Source organism: Oryctolagus cuniculus, chromosome 8 (assembly GCF_051225735.1).
Source record: "Oryctolagus cuniculus isolate XC-2025 breed Fujian yellow rabbit chromosome 8, ASM5122573v1, whole genome shotgun sequence".
NCBI classification, from domain to species: Eukaryota; Metazoa; Chordata; class Mammalia; order Lagomorpha; family Leporidae; genus Oryctolagus; species Oryctolagus cuniculus.
The window spans coordinates 119,134,005-119,155,423 of NC_142874.1; the positions used below are offsets into that span (position 1 = coordinate 119,134,005).

A 21,419-nucleotide genomic window follows, 5' to 3' on the forward strand; every position below is an offset into this window, starting at 1 on the left:
GGGTGATTGCTGACGTCATAAATAAGAGTGCCAATTGTTAATCAACAACGGAGTCACTGGGTACATGGTCCCCACGTAGGATCTCTGTCCTTAATGTGTTTTACTATGAAACTTAAAAACAACACTACTAGTCGAACAGTACCCTATACCTTGTGCGGTTGTGTGAGTGCAGCCTGTTGAAATCCTTGCTTAGTATATACTAAGTTGATCTTCAGTATATGAAGGTAATTGAAAATGAAACTCGATGAAGGGCGGGATGGGAGAGGGAGTGGGAGAGGGGAGGGCCATGGGAGGGAGGGAGGTTTGGGGCGGGGGGAAGCCACAACAATACACAGTTGCACTTTGTAAATTCACATTTATTAAATAAAAAAAAACTATATAACAAACAAAAAAAAAGAACTTAATACTTTACCCTTTTGGTATTTTTTATGTTCTACTTAAAACTATTGGTTGAACTCTGTAATTAATACACAATTACTCTCAGGTATTTAATTAATGCTATAACTAGTACTCAAATAGTATTTTATACTTTGTGTTTCTGTGTGAGTGTAAACTGTGGAAATCTTAATATATGCTAAATTGATCTTCTGTATATAGAGATAATTTAAAATTAATCTTGATGTGAATGGAAGGGGAGAGGGAGTGGAAGAGGGGAGTGTTGTGGGTGGGAGGGAAGTTATGGGAGGGGGGAAGCTGTTATAATCCATAAGCTGTACTTTGGAAATTTATGTTCATAATATATATATATATATATATATATATATATATATATATGCCTTATCTTAGGTATGGCAACAAGATCATCTATAATCTACAAGTTCTCCCAAACTATTTAAATGACAATTATGTAATATTTAAATGACTGCAAGTTTCAGAAAGACTCCCCTTGTACACTTAAGATGTGTGCACTGAAAAATAAACTACCACAACAAAGAATACTCAGGCAAGCAGCAGGATAGTAATCTTAGAATCGGGGCATGTTTCTCTGTAGAAACTGGAATTCAGAGATGAGCAGAAATGGGCAATTTTTGTTTATAATACAGTCATTTCACTTTATATATGTATATTATATTGTCAAAAGTAAATTACTCCCCCAAATAATCTTACATATCAAAAAGACAAACAACAACAGAAGACATCCAACTGGAAGTCATCGAGACCGTAAATGTGTTTTTAACTTCTTTTTGTGACCTTGGGTAATCTCTAATGATAAATGTGAACATGATGATTTCTAGGGTCATCTAGACAGATCAGCTCTGAAATTCCAGCCTAGTAGATATTGCCTCGCTGCTTAATGCATAGACTGTACTATATTTTAAAGAATCTCATCCATCACTTAAAAAAGTACCAGTCATATGTCCAGTAAAAAAATAAATAAATAAAATAAAATAATCATTCTAACAGCACAAATGACTTTATAGTCTAGACTGTTACACAATTAATATCTTCTCTTCAAAAATTTTTATTATATATAATTGTACACAATAAAAGTAATACATGTTATTTCTTTTGTTTGCTGATGCGTCCTCAGTGCCTAGAACACTTGTAACATATAGTGGGTGTTTAATAAATATTTGTCTAATGGATTAATCCATTTATTTAGAACGTTGCTTCCAGGTTACCATTGTTTCTACTAATAAGGCAGTTGTAAATCTCATTGTTGCTGTTTTGGGGGTAATTTTTTTCTCTGGCTGCTTTTTTTCTTCAAGATTTATTTTTATTTGAAAGACAGAGTTACAGAGGGAGGTAGAGACAGAGAGAGAGAGAGACAGAGAGAGAGAGAGAGAGAGAGAGATATCTTCCATCCCCACCAGTTCACTCCCCAGATGGCCTCAACAGCCAGAATTGCACTGATCCAAAGCCAGGAGCTTCTTCCAGGTCTTCCACATGGGTATAGGAGCACAAGCGCTTGGGTCATCTTCTACTGCTTTCCCAGGCCATAGCAGAGAGCTGGATTGGAAGAGGAGCAGCCAGGACTAGAACCGGCGCCCATGGGGATGCTGGTGCTTCAGGCCAGGGCTTTAACCCATTGTGCCACAATGCTGGCTCTTCTCTGACTGCTTTTAAGGTTGTACTTTTATTTGAGTTTATAACAGTTTGCCTACAGTTGGCCAAGGTGTGGTCTTCTTTGCATCCATCTCCCTTGACTCCCCTGATATTCCTGAATGTGTACATTAGTATCTTCATCCGTTTTAGAAAATGTTCACCCCTTCCCTTCTTAATTATCTTTCTTCCTCATGCTGTTTTTCCTTGTTAGGACTCCAATCACATATATTAATCTTTTGCCGTCATGTCTTATATGTCTGCACCCTCTTCTCTGTTACCCATCCTTTTCTGTCTCTGTGCTTCAGCCTGGATGCTCTTAATTCTGGTAAGAGCCAAGAGCCGGGAACTCAATCCTGTCTCCCACATGGTGACAGGGACCCAGGTACTGAGGCATCACTTGCTGTCTCCCTAGCTGCACATTAGCTGGAAGCTGAAATTAGAAGTAGAGATCTCGGCCGGCGCCGCGGCTCACTAGGCTAATCCTCCGCCTAGCGGCGCCGGCACACCGGGTTCTAGTCCCGGTCGGGGCGCCGGATTCTGTCCCGGTTGCCCCTCTTCCAGGCCAGCCCTCTGCTGTGGCCAGGGAGTGCAGTGGAGGATGGCCCAGGTGCTTGGGCCCTGCACCCCATGGGAGACCAGGAAAAGCACCTGGCTCCTGGCTCCTGCCATCGGGTCAGCGCGGTGCGCCGGCCGCAGCGCGCCAGCCGCGGCGGCCATTGGAGGGTGAACCAACGGCAAAGGAAGACCTTTCTCTCTGTCTCTCTCTCTCACTGTCCACTCTGCCTGTCAAAAAAAAAAAAAAAAAAAAAGAAGTAGAGATCTCTATCTTTTTCTGTCTCTCACTTTCGCTCTGTCCTCTGATACTGTGCCTTTCAAATAAATAAATGTGTGTTTTTTTTTTTTTTTGAAGAGCCAGGATTTGAACCCAGGTACTCCGAATAAAATGCAGGTACCCCAAATGTCATCTTAACCTCTGCACCCAACACTTGCCTTGTTCTTTTTAAATAATTGAGTTCTGAACATTGTGTATGAAAAAAATGATAAAACTAATTTGGGGATCTGAATCTCTTTGTTTATCCTTCAAAGAAGATTTAAATTTTCTTCTGGCTGGTAGCTAAGCCAAGGGCACTAACACTCTGACATCACCTTAATACACTCCCAGGCTTGAGGGGCTTTGAATTAAGGCTGTTTTCCTGAGGCCTAGAGTTACCCATTTTCTTCACCTCTTTGGTGGAGTTCTACCAGAAGCTCATCTTACTTTCTCAGCACTTTTTGGCTGTTGTGCCATTTTGATGCCAGAACTCTTGTATGTGACCTGTTTTTCTTTCCTGAAGCGTTGAGGGTCGTTTCTTTAGCCCTGATATTCATTTCAGGATGTCTCTTCTGGGACTCTTTCTCTTCATTTTTCTCTTAGCAGGTTCTTGTATTCTTTGTTTCTCAGAAAGTTTCTTAGTTTACTTATATTTTCTCTCCATTTTCTCAGTTCTCTTTCTCTAGAGTTATGAGTTGTCCTTTAGACCTCTGGGACTGTTTCTCTGGTTTGCTCCCATTTTCCAGCTCTTCATCCACTCCTGCCTTTTCATAAATGTCCTCAAATATTTTTTATAAGCACTCATTGGATTTTTTTCTGCCTTAGTTAACGTATATATCTATATCTATATCTGTCTATCTGTATTGATTTCCAAGAACCCATTTTTGTTCTTTAAGTCTTGTCTTTATATAGCTTTCTGTTATTTCATGGGTACAGTACTTTCTCTTTTCTTTTTAAGAATATTAACTTTAGATTTTTGACCATATCTTCTGTCAACCGAATTAAACTTCAGATTCATTAAATTTTCTGCTGTGATGTCTGTCTTTCAAGTTAGAGATTTTCCTTGCTTCAGTTCTTGGTGATCCTTGGCTGCCCTTTCTTGTTCCAGGTGAATGGGCTCTAGAACACTGAATCAGAACCTTATCTTTGTAAGATTGTTAGTGTTTGTCAACTGGTAGATGGCTAGGTATTGCTTTTTTTATTGAGGGATGCAAAAATTAGCTGTAAATCTTTATCCTTGTGCCTGTCAGTTATCAAAAGCTCTCTTGTCCCTGAATTGTAGATTTTAGTCCATCTGGTAGAACTCTCAAGAGGAAGTCTGGAGTAACTTCTATGAAAGCAGTGCCACTTCATATTCGTATTTTCAGTTCCAGCCTTACTCCTGATGCCATATATTCCTTTGGAGCCTAGAATCCTTTGGTTCAAACTTACCCAGAGATTAAGCCTCTGGACTCCTTTCAGAGGGAAAAATGAGTGCTCACCTGACAATGTGGGGAGGGCAGCTGGGATTCTGACGGCTTCTGGGGCAGACTTTAGTCAGTGCTCCCATTCTGCTGCCCTGTTCCTTACCCCAGCCTTGGGGATGCATGAGGCCACCAATTCCTGAGGCTTTTGGAATGCTGTGATGCATGTGATTTAAGTGTGTAGTTCAACACTGTATACAGGGGCTTTCACAAAGTTCATGGAAGATACATGTTATGAAAAAGCTATGCATGTATTTTTTATTGGTTGTTCTACTTAATACTATTGGTTGAATTCTGTAATTAATACACAGTTATTCTTAAGGGTTGAAACTTAACTGAAAAGTGATCCCTGTTAAATATAAGAGTGGGAATAAGAGAGGGAAGAGATGTGCAATTTGGGACATGCTCAATCGGACTTGCCCCAAATGGTAGAGTTAGAAACATACCAGGGGATTCCAATTCAATCCCATTAAGGTGGCATGTACCAATGCCATCTCACTAGTCCCAGTGATCAATTTCTGTTCACAATTGATCATAATGATAGAACTAAGAGTCAAAGGAATCACATAAACAAGACTAGTGTCTGCAAATACTAACCAATAGAATAAAAAAAGGGAGAGAATGATCCAACATGGGAAGTGGGATATACAGCAGACTCATAGAATGGCGGATATCCTAAACAGCACTCTGGCCTCAGAATCAGCCCTTAAGGCATTCGGATCTGGCTGAAAACCCATGAGAGTATTTCAGGCATGGAAAGCCAAGACACTCTGGCAAAAAAAAAAAAAAAAAAAACAACACTAAATGAAAGATCTCTATGAGTGAGATCTCAGTGGAAAGAACAGGTCATCAAATAAGGAGGTACCTTTCTCTGAAGGGGGGAGAGAACTTCCACTTTGACTATGACCTTGTCTAATATGATCAGAGTCGGCGAACTCAAAAGGCTTCCATAGCCTTGGCAACTCATGACAAGAACCTAGGGTGATTACTGATGCCATAAACAAGAGTATCAAATTGTTAAGTCAACAACAGAAGTCACTGAGCACTTACTCCTCATGTAGGATCTGTGTCCTTAATGTGCTGTACATTGTGATTTAATGCTATAACTAGTACTCAAACAGTATTTTTCACTTTGTGTTTCTGTGTGGGTGCAAACTGTTGAAATCTTTACCTAATATATACTAAATTGATCTTCTGTATATAAAGAGAATTGAAAATGAATCTTAATGTGAATGGAAGGGAAAAGGGAGCGGGAGAGGGGAGGGTTGCGGGTGGGTGGGAAGTTATGGGGGAGGGGGAAGCCATTGTAATCCATAAGCTGTACTTTGGAAATTTATATTCATTAAATAAAAGTTTAAAAAAAAAGAAAAAGCTATGCATGGATTTCAAAATTTTTGCACCAAAACAAATATACCTTTTAATTCCATTTTTGTGAACTTTTGGAAGTACTGTCAAAGGTATAAATATTCATTCTGTATGTGTGTTTGTGTGTATTAGATAGATAGTTGTCCCTCGGTATTCTCAGGGGATTTGTTCCAGTATTTTGTTCAGGTACCAAAACCTATGAATGCCCAAGGCCCTTGTATAATTGCATGTAAACTATGCCCACCTTCCCATGTACTTTAGGTCATTTCTGGATGACTTATAATACCTACTCCAGTGTAAATGTTATGCAAATAGTTGTTAAACTGTATTGGTTCAGGAATAATGATAAGCAAAAAGGCCTAAACATGTTCAGTTCAGATGCAAGCACTGGAGACCCAACGACACGGTGCATGAACAAGACCCCAGCAAACAGTGCTTGGTGCATGCTGGAGACGGAGGCCCTGTGGGATGGCGGAGGCCACAGCAGGCTGTGCCCCACTCCACTCCATTCATGTGGCTCCAGCATAGTGCCCCCCACACAGAAAATTCAAGTTTCACTTTTTGGAACATCCTGGAATTTTTTTTTTCCCAAATACTGAATGCCTACTGTGATACTCTGTTGGTTGTTGATCGGTTGTTTTTGATTATCCCTGTGTAATAAGATTTTAGGTGATAGTTATTGTCTTCTGCTTGCTCCTCCATCATTTCTCTTTCACAGATGAGTTAATTTTGTGACAGAAAACAGCATAGAAATCTGAAAGAATAAGTCTTTATTTTATGTTTTTTTTCACTCAGCACTCTATGAAAGCCAATGCGCTGAAAGAAGACCCGACAAGGGACCTGAAGCAGCTGCTCCAAGAGTTGAGAAGTGTGATCAATGAGGAGCCGCCTGTGCCTCTGAGCAAGACCGAGGACGATGCGAGAACACCGTCTCTAGGCCCCCTGGGCGTGGCTGTGTAAGACTGTGGCTCTCAGAGGGAAGGCCCCTCTCATGAGTGGCTTGCCGCTAAGTTGTCCACATGTTACTCTCTGGGAGGGTGAGGTTCAGATACCTTTGAAGAATGTCTGGAATTAACAGGGAAAGCCAGATGGAAGTGGAGGAGTTAAGCAAAAGCAAAACAACTTGACATCACAGAAAATAGTTGCTCTGTGCAGAAGGTAGTCAGTACAAGGCATTACCCAAAGTTGCTTGGGTAATATATATAAATTATATAGATAGATAGATAGATAAATTACTTGAATAGTAATTTATAATTCCCAGCAGATTCACATTCATAAGCTTGCTTGAATGTCACAATAACCATTTGAGACAAAGCAAGCAGGGTTCATTTATACCATCTTACAAATGAGAAAAACACGCAGGTCAATGGCGGAGCTAAAACTAGGACCTTGAAAACAGCTTGACACTCCAGGTATAAGCTTATAGGAAAGGCCCTAGTTCTCTAGGTGTTCATGCCAGTGATAGAGTAAATTAATAAAAAGTCAGCTCCAAACACGTTTGAGCCAGTTTACCAGCCTGGCTTGTATGTAGTTGTATATTCTCATATTCTCTTCAAATAGTGTTTTTTGAATTTGTATGTTGCCATTTTAATATGGTGTATATATATATATATCATATATATGTATGTGTATATATTATATATGTGTATGTGTATATATTTATTTTAGTATTATAATAACCCATTGTCGTAACATTGCTTTTCTGGTTATTTGACAAATATCTAAAAGCAGTACTATCTGTTATAATACCTTTATGCAATCAATCTCCAGTTTTTTAAGATGTATATTTAGCATATATTATCTAGAGGTACCAAAATATAAGCTGGATTTATCTAATTCTTATTAATAATAAGTAAATAAAATAGTAAAATATTAGTGATGGCCCAGTTACCTAGTATCATTGCATTATTGGAATAACACATTGTCAGAAGTGTCCCCTTGCTCAATTCATTAAAAAATTTTCATTTGCAAGAGCACTTTGGCTTTTTACAACTGTCATATGACATCTAAGCAAGGTCATTATTATTATGCTCACTTGAGTAAATTTAAGCATAGAGTGACTTGCCTTATATAAAGCGAAGAGGCCAAGCTAGAAGTAAAAATTAGAGCCCCTGGCTCCAAGCACTGCTCATACCACAGGATTTCCATGGCTTTTCTGATGACATTTGCATCACTCCAGCCACTAATGATGGCTTAAGCAAAATTAGACTATATCGAATATGGGTATAGTTGGTTCCTGCTTTTTGCGAGCTTATGTTAATTTGCTATGATCCCACAAATGACCTTGTCACTAAAGCCCAGAAAGCTTTTAAGAGTGCATGGAAGGAAAGAATTTTTGAGATGATGAATTCTAGAAGTAGCCCTGTTTGCAGGTCAAATTCACAATGTGGCTTAAAGACAAATTAAATACCTGTAATCAGTGATTATTCTAAAAATATACAGAATCTGGAAGTTGTTCCTCATATAATTCACTGAGAGTTACATTTGTCTTTACAGAGAAGGTGGTAGAGGAAGAGATTGTGTGACTGAATCAAGCCTGAGAATAGACATATGCCATAGGTAAGAAGAATGTGAGATTCTGACTCTAATTAATTGTCAAAGAATTCTATATGTAGGATGGCTGTAATTGGTTAAAATTGTTCAGATTAGTATGTTGTTTTGTAATACATTGAAACAATTGATTTTAAATAAGCTGCTCAGCTTATTTTGGTAAAAAAATGTTATGTTTTGGAAAGTGTGTTTGGATAGTTTTCATGGGACTTGATGGACACATTGGGTTTACTGAAGAAAAGCTGATTACATTAAACAATGCGACTCTAAAAAGGATTTCAATGATTTCAGTGATGTGAACTAAAGTGATTTACTTTCAGAAATCAAAGTGATATACTTTGGGGGGGTTGACTCATTTTGAATTTTGCTGTTGCTTACCCACATGAAACTTTATATGCTATGCTGTACCAAAACTGGGAGACATTTTCTTCATTTATATATGCATGGGGTCTTCAAACCGTCCTGGAAATGCCTAGTATGAAAAAAGTACATGCATTTCAAAAAATTTTTTCACCAAAGTAAACTTATGTTTTAGTTCCATTTTCCCATGAACGTTCTGAAGTGCCCTCATTTACAGTGATTTGTGTGTAGTGGTCCAGAAGGCGACCCCAGCACGCTCCATACAGGATTGTAAGAGCGTTACTGAAAGCAGTCCTGTTTCGCTGATAATGAAGCGCTGAATTTTTCAGTGAAGTTTTAAAAACACCATAAAGCAATGAAGTCCATAATGCCAAATAGGGCCCTAAGTGAAGACACCTTCCAAGAAGCGCCTTTAGCCAAGGAGGACGGAGGCTGACGTGCTGTGCCTTTGAGACTCGAGCTGCCGCGTGCAGGGCCAGCAGCTCCTCGCTGCTGCTGCCGGGCTGCCCGCAGCGCACAGCTCCTCAGCGTGCCGCTCAGGAATCCGACTTGGCACCAGTCTGCGCACGCGTGTGGTGCTGTAACCAAACGAGACCAGTCCTGACTCCCAGAGCCCGCTCCTGTGAGTCTTCAAGCTTTTCTCCATGCTGTCACCTCCAGACATTTGGGTGGTACACAGTGGGTGGGAGTTCCTCTCTCTTGCTCTCTCTCTCTCTCTCTCCCCCTGTGTGTGTGTGTGTGTGTCCCTTAAATGAATTTTTCTAAAACACTTTTGATAAATAAAAGTAATGTTCAGAGGAAAGGTTTTTTTTTTTTTTTTTGACATTAATGCTTTGGCTCAAGGTATCAGATGATCAGATATGGTCATTTCACTGTAATCGGTGGTCTCACAAACATTCATTAAACTGATGAGTAAGTAACATTATATAGACGTTAATTTCTCCCATCCCTCTACCAACAGAAGCAACAACTCATTAAGGGACTCCACTGAAGGCAGCAAATCAAGTGAAACTCTTAGCAGGTAAGAAATTCTACCACTGGCCCTTCTATTGGTCATTAGTTAATTAAAAGATCAGTAACTGCCCGTAGTGTGCCACAGTACCACAGTAACCAAGGTAGGTGAGGGCTCTGCCTTCAAGTTGCTCAGAATTGTAGGGTCAGTTCATTGACTGCCTGCCTGGAGTAAACCCTGTTGTTCTCTTTTCCAAGTTCACCATGTATGAATAGAGATGTGCAAGTCTCTTATATCTTAAGAATATGAACGTCATTTCTACTATTTAAACTCCAGTTGGGCAGGGGCTTACTCATTGCTGTGTCTTCCCCACCCAGTATAATGCCTGCAACCTAATAACCATTCAGTAAATAAGTCTTTGTTGAATGGGTGAAGACAGTGTTGTAAATATTTTCTTACTGTCTCTGCTCCTTGATCAAAATATAGTGAATTTGGATCTTTCCAAAAATATCTTTCTCTTAGCCTGAAAGAAATGATTTGATTTCCTTCTCATTTGCATGTATAACTACATTGTACATATTAATAATAACCACAGCTATCTACTACATTTTTTTAGAAGTATACTGTGGGGTTGCTTATATTTTAAATTTATTTATTTGAGAGACAGAGAGAGAGAGAGAGCGAGCGAGAGAGAGAGCGAGCGAGAGCGAGCCATCCTTGGTTCACTCCTGCAATGCCTGCAACGGCCTTGGTACTGGAGGAGACTGGGGCAAAGCTGGGAGATAGAAACTCCATCCAGGTCTCCCCATAGGTGGCAGGAACATAACTACTTGAGTTGTCATGGCTGCCTCCCAGGGTCTGCTAGAGACTGGAACCAGAGCCAGGTATTGAATCCAGGCACTCTGATACGAAATGTAGGTGTCTTAACCACTGATCCGATTGCCTGACCCTACCACATATTTTTAAATTCTTATTTTAGACTTATCACAGCTAGTCTTTTTTTTAAGATGTATTTATCTGAAAGGCAGAATTACAAAGAGGGAGAAACAGAAAGACATCTTCCATCTGCTGGTTTACTCCTCAAATGGCTGCCACAGCTAAGCCAGGAGCCTCTTCCGGGTCTCCCACATGGGTGCAGGGGCACAAGCATTTGGGCCATCTCTGCTGCCTTTAGCACATTAGCAGGGAGCTGGAGTGACGTGGAGCAGCAGGGACAGGAATCGGTGCCCATATGGATGCCGGCATTGCAGGTGGAAGCTTTATGTGCTATGCACAACCCCAGCCCTGCAGTTAGTTTTATCTAAAATGTATGAAATAGGCATCGTCTTCTCCTATCTGGGTTGGAAACGAAGACTCTGCGTATGTAAGCAACTTGTCACCACCATACGTTTGTTAACAGTGGAGCTCAGACTTGAACTCAAGTCTGGCTGGCTCCTGAGCTCATGCTTGTAACCACTACTGCATACACAGAGCTACCCAGGAGAAAACCAGTCCAGGGCAGTGGGCAGAGAGGAGCTATTGCCCTGAGCTAACGGAAACTCTGCTGTAGAGTCTCTTCATGGCTAGAAAGCTCTGCTCCCTTCAGCAGTGATGTTCCCAGGGCAGTTTATCTTACTGTATTCTCCAGGATTTGCATTGTGGTTTAGTGGATTAAGATCCTACCAACAGCACCAGCATCCCATATTGGAGTGCTGTGGGCTCAAGTCCCAGCTGCTGCACTTCCCATTCAGCTCCCTGCTAATGCACCTGGGAAAGCAGTGGAGGTAGCCCAAGTTCTTGGGCCCCTGCCATCCATGGGGGAGACCTGGGTGGAGTTCCAGCCTCCTGGCTTCAACCCAGCCCAGCCCCAGCTGTTTGGGGAGTGAACCCAGGGATAGAAGATCTTTTTCTCTTTGTCTCTCCTTCTGTCTCTATCAGTCTGTCTTTCAAATAAATGAAATAAATCTTAAAAAAAAAAAAAAACCTGTATTCTCCAAGAGAATCATTGAGAAGACCTTGTTTTAGTTTAATGACTGGCTTAATAAAACACAGCTGACTTCTCCTGTCTGTGTATGGATTGCATCTGTTGTCATATACGCCCTCACACGCTCTTGGGGAATGCACTGTACACCATGACGCTAGGTGTTAAGAAGCAAATAGCATTTTAGTATTATAATGGAAATAGTTTTGCCCTCACAGACACTCTAGAAGTTGCCATGATACCCCACAGTCCGCACGCGGCGGCAGGAACCTGCCTCTGAATTTCCACTGACTCACTGATCTGCTAAAGCCTGCGTGTGTGTGAACAGCTGCTGCCAACGCGGAGAGGCTTTCTGCTGTGTCTGTCCCATTTCCTGCGTCGTAAATAAGTCATTAAGATTGTGTTCTCTTAGAATCCATGAGAAAAGTGACTTCAGTTTGATAGTTACTATTACACAAAAATAAATTTTCTAACCATGGTTATATATTGTATATTATTATATTTTATTCTGCAAAATGTTCATGGGTACCAAATGCAAAAATATAATGCAACTTTGAATCTCCCTCTTAGGTTATTTTAGAACTTTTGCAATTCAGGGTTGTGATTACCTTCTTGAGTTTGCTTTTTTTTTTTTTTAATTTTATCTGAAGTATTTTTTTTAAAGTTGTATTTATTTTATTTGAAAGGCAGAGTTACAGAGAGGCAGAGAAAAAGAGAGAGGTCTTGCATCCACTGGTTCACTCACCAGATGGTTGCAGTGGCCAGAACTGCACTGATCCTAAGCCAGGAGCTGCTTTCTACACGGGTGCAGAGGCCCAAGGACTTGGGCCATCTTCCACTGCTTTCCCAGGCCACAGCAGAGAGCTGGATGGGAAGTGGAGCAGCTGGGACACAAACCAGCACCCATATGAGATGCCAGCTCTGCAGGCAATGGCTTTACCCACTACACAACAGTACCAGCCCCAAGTTTGCTTTTTTTAAAAAAAGAAAAAAATTATGTATTTGAATGTCAGCGAAAAAGAGAAACAGAGAGAGGTCTCCTATCTGCTGGTTCACTCCCCAGATGGCTGCAATGGCCAGAGCTAAGCTGATCCGAAGCCAAGCTGATCCAAAGCCAGGAGCCAGTGGCTTTTTCCTGGTCTCCCACATGGGTACAGGGGTTCAAAGTACTTGGGCCTTTTTCACTGCTTTCCCAGGCACATTAGCAAGGAGCTAGATTGGAAATGGAGCAGCCAGGACTTGAACCAGTGCTCATATGGGATGCTGGCAATATAGGCGGCAGCTTAAGCCACTGTGCCACAATGCTAGTTCCAGAGTTTGCATTTTAACCATCACATTTGCCTGAATTAGCTTCTGTCCATAAACCTTAGTGGTATGTTTGAAATGGAATGCTCGTGTGACCGTTCTTATGTTTCCAGAGAGCCAGTCACGCTACACGCAGGAGACCTGGAGGATCCCTCTAGTTGCTTCACATTCCCTTCCACAGGTGAGTTTTCAATGAAAGCACAGGATGGGGCCTGCTTAAAACCCCACAGTGGCTCCCCGTTTCCTCGAGAGTAAAGTCAGAGTCATCACAGTAGCAGGTAAGTCCCCCTTAACTGTCCAGTCTCATTTCCTTCTACTCCACCTTCCTGCCCTCTCCTGCATCCACCTCTGAGCTCCTCCTGGAACATCCAGGTGGCTTCCTGTGAGCGCCTTTTCACACTGCTGCCCCACCGTGCTAACCCCACCCTCTACACAGCCTCTGCTGGGATGGCACTTTCCCCGTGAGACTGAGCTCTCTGCATCTTCTCAAAGTTTGCAGCCTTCCCACTCTTTCAGCCCCTTTTCCTTTTCCCTTTTTTAACATTACACTTACTATCTTTTTTAAAAGTTTTTATTTAATGAATACCTTTTTCATAGGTACAACTTTAGGAATATAGTGATTCTTTCCCCCATACCCACCCTCCCACCCTGACTCCCATCCCACCTCCCTCTCCCTCTCCCTCTCCTTCTCCCTCTCCCATCCCCTTCTTCATTATGGTTCATTTTTAGTTTGATTTTATATACAGAGGACCAACTCCATGTTAAGCACAGATTCCAACAGTTTGCACCCCACATACATACAACATTTAGAGTACAGTTTGAGAACAAGATTTGCAGTTGATTCTCGTAGTATAGCTCATAAAGGATGGAGGTCCTACATGGGGAGTAGGTGCACAGTGACTTCTGTTGTTCCTTTAACAACTGACACCTTTATTTATGATGTCAGTGATCACATGAGGCTCTTGCTGTGGGCTACCAAGGCTATCGAAGCCTTTGAGACCGTAGATTCCATCAGTATTTGGACATGGCCATAAGCAAAGTGGATGTTCTCTCCTCCCTTCAGAGAAAAGTACACACTCCTTTGATGGCCTTTCTTTCCACTGAGACACTTACCATCTTCTAACATACGGCGTAGCAGGAATTTACCTTGCTCACTGGGTGTCGCCCTCTGCTGGAACAAAGCTGCACAGGGACGGGTATCCTTAACGGTTCGGTTCCCTGATACACCCAATACTCAGAACTTTCCTGACACATAGCAGGAACCCAAAAGATATTTATTGAATGAACCAAAGGAAGTGGAGAAGAATTGAAACAACAGGTTCTCCATGTAATTCTAAAAAATTTTAGACAAGGTGATGTCCAATAAAAATGAGCTGTGAAGGAAGAGACTGACTGGGTTGAAAAGGGAGCTAGACATGGAAAAGAAAAACACTGTAGAGAAAAGACCTAAAAATAAACAAAAATGCGTGACAGAAATTATAGACATAGAGAAAAATTACACAAAAGTAATCTTCAAAAGTAGGAAAGACAAAAAGTAATTACAGAGACTGTCAGATTTGGAATGAAAAGGCAAACCAACAGACACGTAATTGGTCTTCTTATGGAAGAGAACAAAATAAATGGGATAGAATGAAACTGTGAAAATAATGGTTATTCAACAAAGACATAAGTCCAGACAGTAGTCATAGAAGTGGGGAAACAGAGGCATAAGGTGAACAAAGGTGAGAGGAAAATAAGCCTCCAATTTTTTTCTCCTTTTACAGGAAAGTATCAATATCGACCTAGAGTCAAAACATAGTGTTCTTAAAATACATGGGAATGCTTAATTTTTAATAACTTTTGACTTGAGAAGTCATTTGGGAATGAGTATGTTGAAAGAAAGGGCATTTGTATAAACAGTGCCTTCAGGTGTACTTCAGTTATACAAGGGGCCTTCTAAAAGTCCATGAAAATGTGTGTTGTGAACAAACAAAATTGATCTTTTAATCCACTTTCTGTGGACTTCTTGAAGCCCCCTTGTTTGATTACTGTCTTACTGAGTACTCAGGATAACACAGCACGTGTCCCTGCCTTACTGGATGAATGGCAGTAAGAGCTTTTCTGTTCTCAAATACTGTGAGCATTTTAGAGCATGTTAACTCCCCTCACTGTCCCAGCAGCTTTCAGAAACTGCTGTCCTGTATTTTAATAATAAGAACAAATATGAACACCACAATGGATTATTTGTATTATTTTTACAATTGATACTCATTTGGATATCCTTATACATGTACACTTTACTTTCTACTATCATTTTTCTTATGCCTTTAATGTTTTCTTTAATGTAAGACTTCTGGTGGTAGATTCTCTGGTTTTCTGAAACTATTTCATCCTTATTTTTGGAAAATGTCTTTGTGGAGTATAGAATTCTAAGCTGACATTTTTCCTTCCCTTTTAATATATCAGTGCATTGTTTGTTGACTTCCATTGTTTCTACTAAGAAGTCAGCCTGACATTTAATAGTAGCTCATTTAACTGTAATATGCCTTTCTCTCCCGTCTTTAACAGTAGCATTGTTTTTGTCTTTTTTTGCTTTCTCAGTTCTTACTGATATGTCCAAGGATGCTTTTCTTTATTTAAGAAGAACACATCTGGGGTTTGGGGTAATGCTGCTTAGATTATAGAAGTCTGTGGCCTTACAGTCCTGTGGATCTGTATCTGTTATCCATTTTTTTCTTTTAGTTTTTTAACATGTTATCTTGTCTCCTCATATACCTGGTTATTTTTTATTGCATGGCACTTTGTATATGAAAAGTTTTGCAGATGACTTGGTGTTTGGAATGCGATTACCTTCCTCCAGGCAACATTTATGCTTGCATTTGGTAGACAGCTAAGGACATCAGCAACCTCACCTCAGTGTAATCAGATCAGAAACGAAGCTGATTTGAAGGTAGACCTCGGGGTTCCCCGCAGCAAGTCTAGTTTCTGGTCGCTTATTCCTAAGGCACAGCCCTTTTTATGGTGTGGCCTGTTCAGTTCTCACCTGAATAAAACCTTGGGTATTTGCTGGAATATCCCTCTCCTCTTGCTCCACTTGGGAACGTTTTCTCATGAGAGTGTGACTTTTTGTTTTTTAAGATGTATTCATTTGAAAGAGTGAGAGAAAGAAGGAGAGACAGAGAGAGAGAGGTCCTTCCTTCGCTGATTCACTCCCCAGATGGCTGCAGCAGCCAGGGCTGAGCCAGGCTGAAGCCAGGAGCCGAGAGCTTCATCTGGTTCTTGCATGTGGGTTGGAGGGGCTCAAATACTTGGGCCATCTTCAGGTGCTTTTGTCAGGCCATTAGCAGGAGCTGGATCAGAAGTGGAGCAGCTGGGACAGGAACCAGTGCCCACATGGGCTGCCAGCGTTGCAAGCAGCTGCTCTACCCGCCACGCCACAACACTGGCCACAGACTTTAAAGTAATTTAATATGTAATTAAATTGCTTATATTAATATTGATGAATAAATTTATATAATTATACTATAAATAGTATTTAATATTTTAAGTAATTGTGTTTGCATCTGTTTTTGCAAAATTTTAGTAAGTCCATCTGTGAAAAATTCAGCTTCTCGTTCATTCAATTCTTCTCCAAAGAAGTCCCCAGTACACTCACTCCTAACTAGTTCGGCTGAAGAATCAGTGGGTTCCACATCGCAATACAGACCCACCAAAGCTATTCATTCCCCCGATTCTGTTAAAGGTAAGGATGACCTGATACCATCAATGGGACTAACTGTTTCCTTATTCCCATAGCCAAAATTAATATTTTGCATGCTGTCCTTATCCACAAACTCTCACTGATAACTGTCTAACTTAAGTGGGTCTTACTTAAATAACATAGCTATTATGTACACACACCCACAAGCCTTAGTAAATATACATACTTATTGATGTAAATATTATATTTTTTTCTGACATGAATAATGGAATTTCCCTCTATTTTGTTATAAGAAATTGAGTCTTTAAGATGTTGTGAGTAACTTTTCTGTCTGTCTTACATTCTCTAAAATTGTGGCTCTTCTTGAAGTATCTGCCTTTGTGAGTGCAAAGGTTTATAACACAAAATTGTCAAAATTTTCTCATTCTTCAGATTTTAAGATCATTTGTTACTGGATATGACAAATTATAAAAATGGCTTGTTTTGAATAAGTGCCTGATAAATAATTGGGTGCCAAATTGAATTTGAAATGTTCCCCATCATGTATGACACTGAACAAAACTGTCCTGATTCTCCATGGCATCATTCTCTTCTGTTTTAAAGATTTAATTATTTGAAGGGCAGAGTGACAAAGAGAGGGAGAGACACACACACATACACACACACTTCTGTCTACTGGTTCACTCACCAAATTGCCACAACAGACAGATCTGGGCCAGGCTGAAGCCAGGAGCCAGGAACTCCAACTAGTTCTCCCACATGGGAGAACCCAAGCACTTAGGCCATCATTCACTGCCTCCCAGGTGCAGTAGCAGGAACCTGGATGTGAAGTGTGAGGTAGCCGGGACCCAAACCAGGTACTCTGATATGGGATCTGGGCATCCCAAGTGGCAGCTTAACCTGCTGTGCCGCAACACCCACCCGCATCATTCTCTTGGATCGGGGATAAAATAAGAAACTTATTCTATTATAGTTAAATCAGTTCTCAGTCTTTTCAGAACCTATCCTGTACACATTGCTAGTTCGGATGTTTTTTTGATAGGAAAATATTCTCAAGATTTTACAGCTTAAAAAAAAAAGATTTTATAGCTAGTTAGGGACTAGGATCAAAATTAGAATATTCAGCTTGCCTATCAGGTGTTGTGAGAGGTTGACAGAGTGAGCACACTTGGATGAGAAGAGCTTATATGCTCCAGGCTCTCTTCAGCTGCCACTGCCGCCACAGCCCCACTGCTGCAGACTGCTCTCAGCCATGTCAGCACCCACACAGCCCTCCCACCCTCTCAGGCCATCTCCACTCAGGTGGCAGCAGCCAGCGTGGGCACTGGCCTCACACACGTCCTGAAGGGGTGCCAGTGACTGAATTAGGTCTTGCTCCCCAAAACTCCAAGTAAATGGAATTGCTTGTTGTGCTTGGTACAGCAAGTGCTATTTATAATGCAGAATGTATCATTAAACTTGAAGTAGTCTTCTCACCCATACCATTTAATATGATGTAGATACATAATAAATAGAATAGGCTTGAAACAAAAAAAAAAAAAACCTACTATTTTGATATTTAGGTAAGAGACATTTTTATTTTAAAATAGTCCTTTAAATTTTCCTTTATTTAAAGGAAAAATGTTTAAAGTGTAATGGGAAGATTTCTAAAAATAAATATTGGATCCACTTTTAATATCACATCTAAGCAATTTTCTAACAGATGCACAGTCTCCGCCACTAGAAACAACAGGGAAAACGTGCAGGAAGCTGCAGAACAGACTGGAAAGCTTGCAGACCCTGGTAGAAGACTTACAGCTCAAGAACCAAGGTACGGTGCACATGTCTGGAGAGAGCTTCCTCCTTGGAAGAACTTTCTTCTTGGGGATTGCATTAGCAAATCAGAGCCCCAGGCAAATGTGAGGTCCTAACCGTGACTGAGCTCTGGGTTGACTGTGACTTGGAGCGGGTCCCCTTAGCCCTGCTCTCCTCTTCACTCACGGGTGACAGTGTGCTCACCAGCTGCCAGCAGGACGAGTGTCGTGAGGGGTTTTGCACCTGAGGCTTGCCACACACTCTCTTGTTCCTGTGAGTTCTGTGGACAAGAATTTGTACGAGTCTGATGGTGACCAGGGTCTGATCACTGTGCATAGCCAGAAGACACAGTAACGGTATCCAGCGGGTATCTGGCTTCCAGGGTTTAAAGTAGCTTAGTGCTGGAAGTGACTTTGCCCCCTGGCGAATCACCAGCTAAAAAGACAAGCTACTTCCAAAAACAGCGTGGTTGTCTGAATGAGAACTAGCACAGCGTACAGCTCCTGTGTTCTCAGCGCCGTGCCGCTGGGGCGCTCTTGGTGTCCTGCTTTTGTGACAACTTCATGAATCCGGGAGGCTTTGTCAAAGTGATTTTGGAGCGCATCTGTTATTCCGCATTTCCCTCCCCAGGGAATGTAAGTGCTAAAGGAAAATAGGACTTTTTTTAAGAGCAAATCTCTGAAATAAATTTATTTTCCTCTACCACACTGTTAGCCTTTCTTGAGCAGTTCCAGCTCTGTGCCAGGGCCTCACGTAAGCTTTTCCTGCTCTGAGCCGGCACTGGGCAGTGGGTATTCTTTGGAAAAGAGGAAGCTGAAGATGAGGGCCCAGTCAGTCACTTATTGCTAAGCCACTCAGTGAGTTTCTTTCTTTGTTTATGGTAGTTCTATGCAATTTATTGCTTTTTGTTTGCTTGTTTTCTGCGATTTATTTTTTTGAAAGAGTTAGAGGGAGAGAGAGATCTTCCATCTGCCGGTTTACTCCCCAAATGACCACAAGAGCCGGGGTCGGTCCTAAGCCAGGAGTTTCATCTGAGTCTCCCACATGGATGCAGGGACAAAACACCCAGGCCATCTGCCGCTGCTTTCCCAGGCCATTAGCAGGGAGCTGGATGGGAAGTGGAGCCGGCATCACAGGCTGCAGCCCAACCCGCTGTGCCACAACACCAGCCCCTACAGTTTCAGTAGACCTGACACTTGATCTTTGCAATTGCTGACTCCAAAATGCACATATGTCTGAGTATGCCAAGGTTGTATCATATTGTTGGTAAAGAAAATTCCAGATGCCTTGGGGTAACCTCAGATTCCTATGTATAGAAGCATCGGGGGGAAATGTTTTTAAGTTTATCATGAACCTTTTTAAGGGAGGTGCATTACTTTTTGGCCCTATTTTTATTCACACTTATATTTCTAAGTTTACCTGATTTATGCCATCAGGCAATAATCTAAATTGAAGACATACTGTTTTTGTTTAAAAACAGACTTTTATTGGATACGATGCCTGGATGGACTGTCTCTTAGAAATTATGAAACAAATATTTTTGGAGAGAATTTTGGAAGCATTTATCAAAATTTGAAGTACATATAATCTTTGCCCAAGAAATCTCACTTTCAGCATTTTGTTCTAAAAGAAATGATGGCACACACACACAGATGTCTGTACAAAAGTATTGACCTATAGCTCCCTACATAAAGAAAAATAAGAAAGCAACTTTCTTGCTAATATTTTGCTTCATCTGTTTAATGAAGTAATGTGCAGTAATAACAAAACATGAGCTGAACTGGAAAGATGCTGGAATTTTGTTAGGTGCAAAATGCAAGGTATGCATGTTTCCTTTTGTATAAAGAATAATGTATGTGTGTGCATATACAGTGGAACTTCACAGTTTGAGGAAATGGAATTAAAAGGTACAAATATTGCCAGCACCGCGGCTCAATAGGCTAGTCCTCTGCCTGCGGCGCCGGGTTCTAGTCCCAGTCAGGGTGCTGGATTCTGTCCCGGTTGCCCCTCTTCTAGGCCAGCTCTCTGCTGTGGCCCGGGAGTGCAGTGGAGGATGGCCCAGGTCCTTGGGCCCTGCACCCGCATGGGAGACCAGGAGAAGTGCCTGGCTCCTGGCTTTGGATCAGTGTGGTGCGCCAGCCACAGCGCGCCGGCCACAGCAGCCATTCGGGGGTGAACCAATGGAAAAGGAAGACCTTTGTCTCTGTCTCTCTCACTGTCCACTCTGCCTGTCCAAAAAAAAAAAAAAAAACAGAATGCAATCAAATAGTAATAGCTTGATCTTGATCCAGTATGATATCTTGGTAGGGAATATTAGAACAAAAAAAAAGGTACAAATATTGAAATGAAATCCATGTGTAGCTTTTTCATAATACCGATTTTTAACTTTTTTTTTTTTTGACAGGCAGAGTGGACAGTGAGAGAGAGAGACAGAGCGAAAGGTCTTCCTTTGCCGTTGGTTCGCCCTCCAATGGCCACCGCGGCTGGCGCGCTGCGGCCAGCGCACGGCGCTGATCCGATGGCAGGAGCCAGGTGCTTCTCCTGGTCTCCCATGGGGTGCAGGGCCCAAGCACTTGGGCCATCCTCCACTGCACTCCCTGGCCACAGCAGAGAGCTGGCCTGGAAGAGGGGCAACCAGGACAGAATCCGGTGCCCCGACCGGGACTAGAACCCGGTGTGCTGGCGCCGCAAGGCGGAGGATTAGCCTAGTAAGCTGCGGCGCCGGCCCCATTTTTAACATTTTTAAGCTTCTTTTAGTTATTTGAAAGGCAGAAAGAGTGATAGAAAGACAGAGTGATAGAGAGACAAACAGAGATCTTCCATCTGCTGGTTCACTCTACAGATGCCCTCACTAGCCAGGGCTGAGTCAGGACGAAGCCAGGAGTCTGGAACTCCATTCGGGTCTTCCACTTGGGTTGCAGGGACTCTCTACTTGAGCAGGAAACTGGAATTGGGAGCTGAACTGGGACTCAAACCCAGGCACTGCCATATAGGATACAGTCAGTGTTTAACCCCTGTGCCAAATGCCCACCCCTTCCATAACTTTTTGAATATTCCTTGTATGCATGAACTTCAAAAATCATTTCCACCAGAAAAAAAACATATCTTAATTCCATTTTCCATGAGCTTCTTCA

General features: G+C 41.6%; 1 protein-coding gene across 6 annotated transcripts in view; it reads left to right on the plus strand.

Moving 5' to 3' along the window:
* The window catches only part of CCDC158 (coiled-coil domain containing 158), an 89,458-nt gene that overhangs the window by 62,695 nt on the left and 5,344 nt on the right, over window positions 1–21,419 (plus strand). For all 6 annotated transcript variants that reach the window (XM_051819665.3, XM_051819664.3, XM_051819666.3 and 3 more), the window contains 6 exons: window positions 6,481–6,641; window positions 8,182–8,244; window positions 9,557–9,616; window positions 12,926–12,993; window positions 16,375–16,533; window positions 18,194–18,301. In XM_051819665.3, coding sequence (XP_051675625.3) covers window positions 6,481–6,641; window positions 8,182–8,244; window positions 9,557–9,616; window positions 12,926–12,993; window positions 16,375–16,533; window positions 18,194–18,301 — 619 coding nt within the window. The remainder of the gene's footprint in view (window positions 1–6,480; window positions 6,642–8,181; window positions 8,245–9,556; window positions 9,617–12,925; window positions 12,994–16,374; window positions 16,534–18,193; window positions 18,302–21,419) is intronic.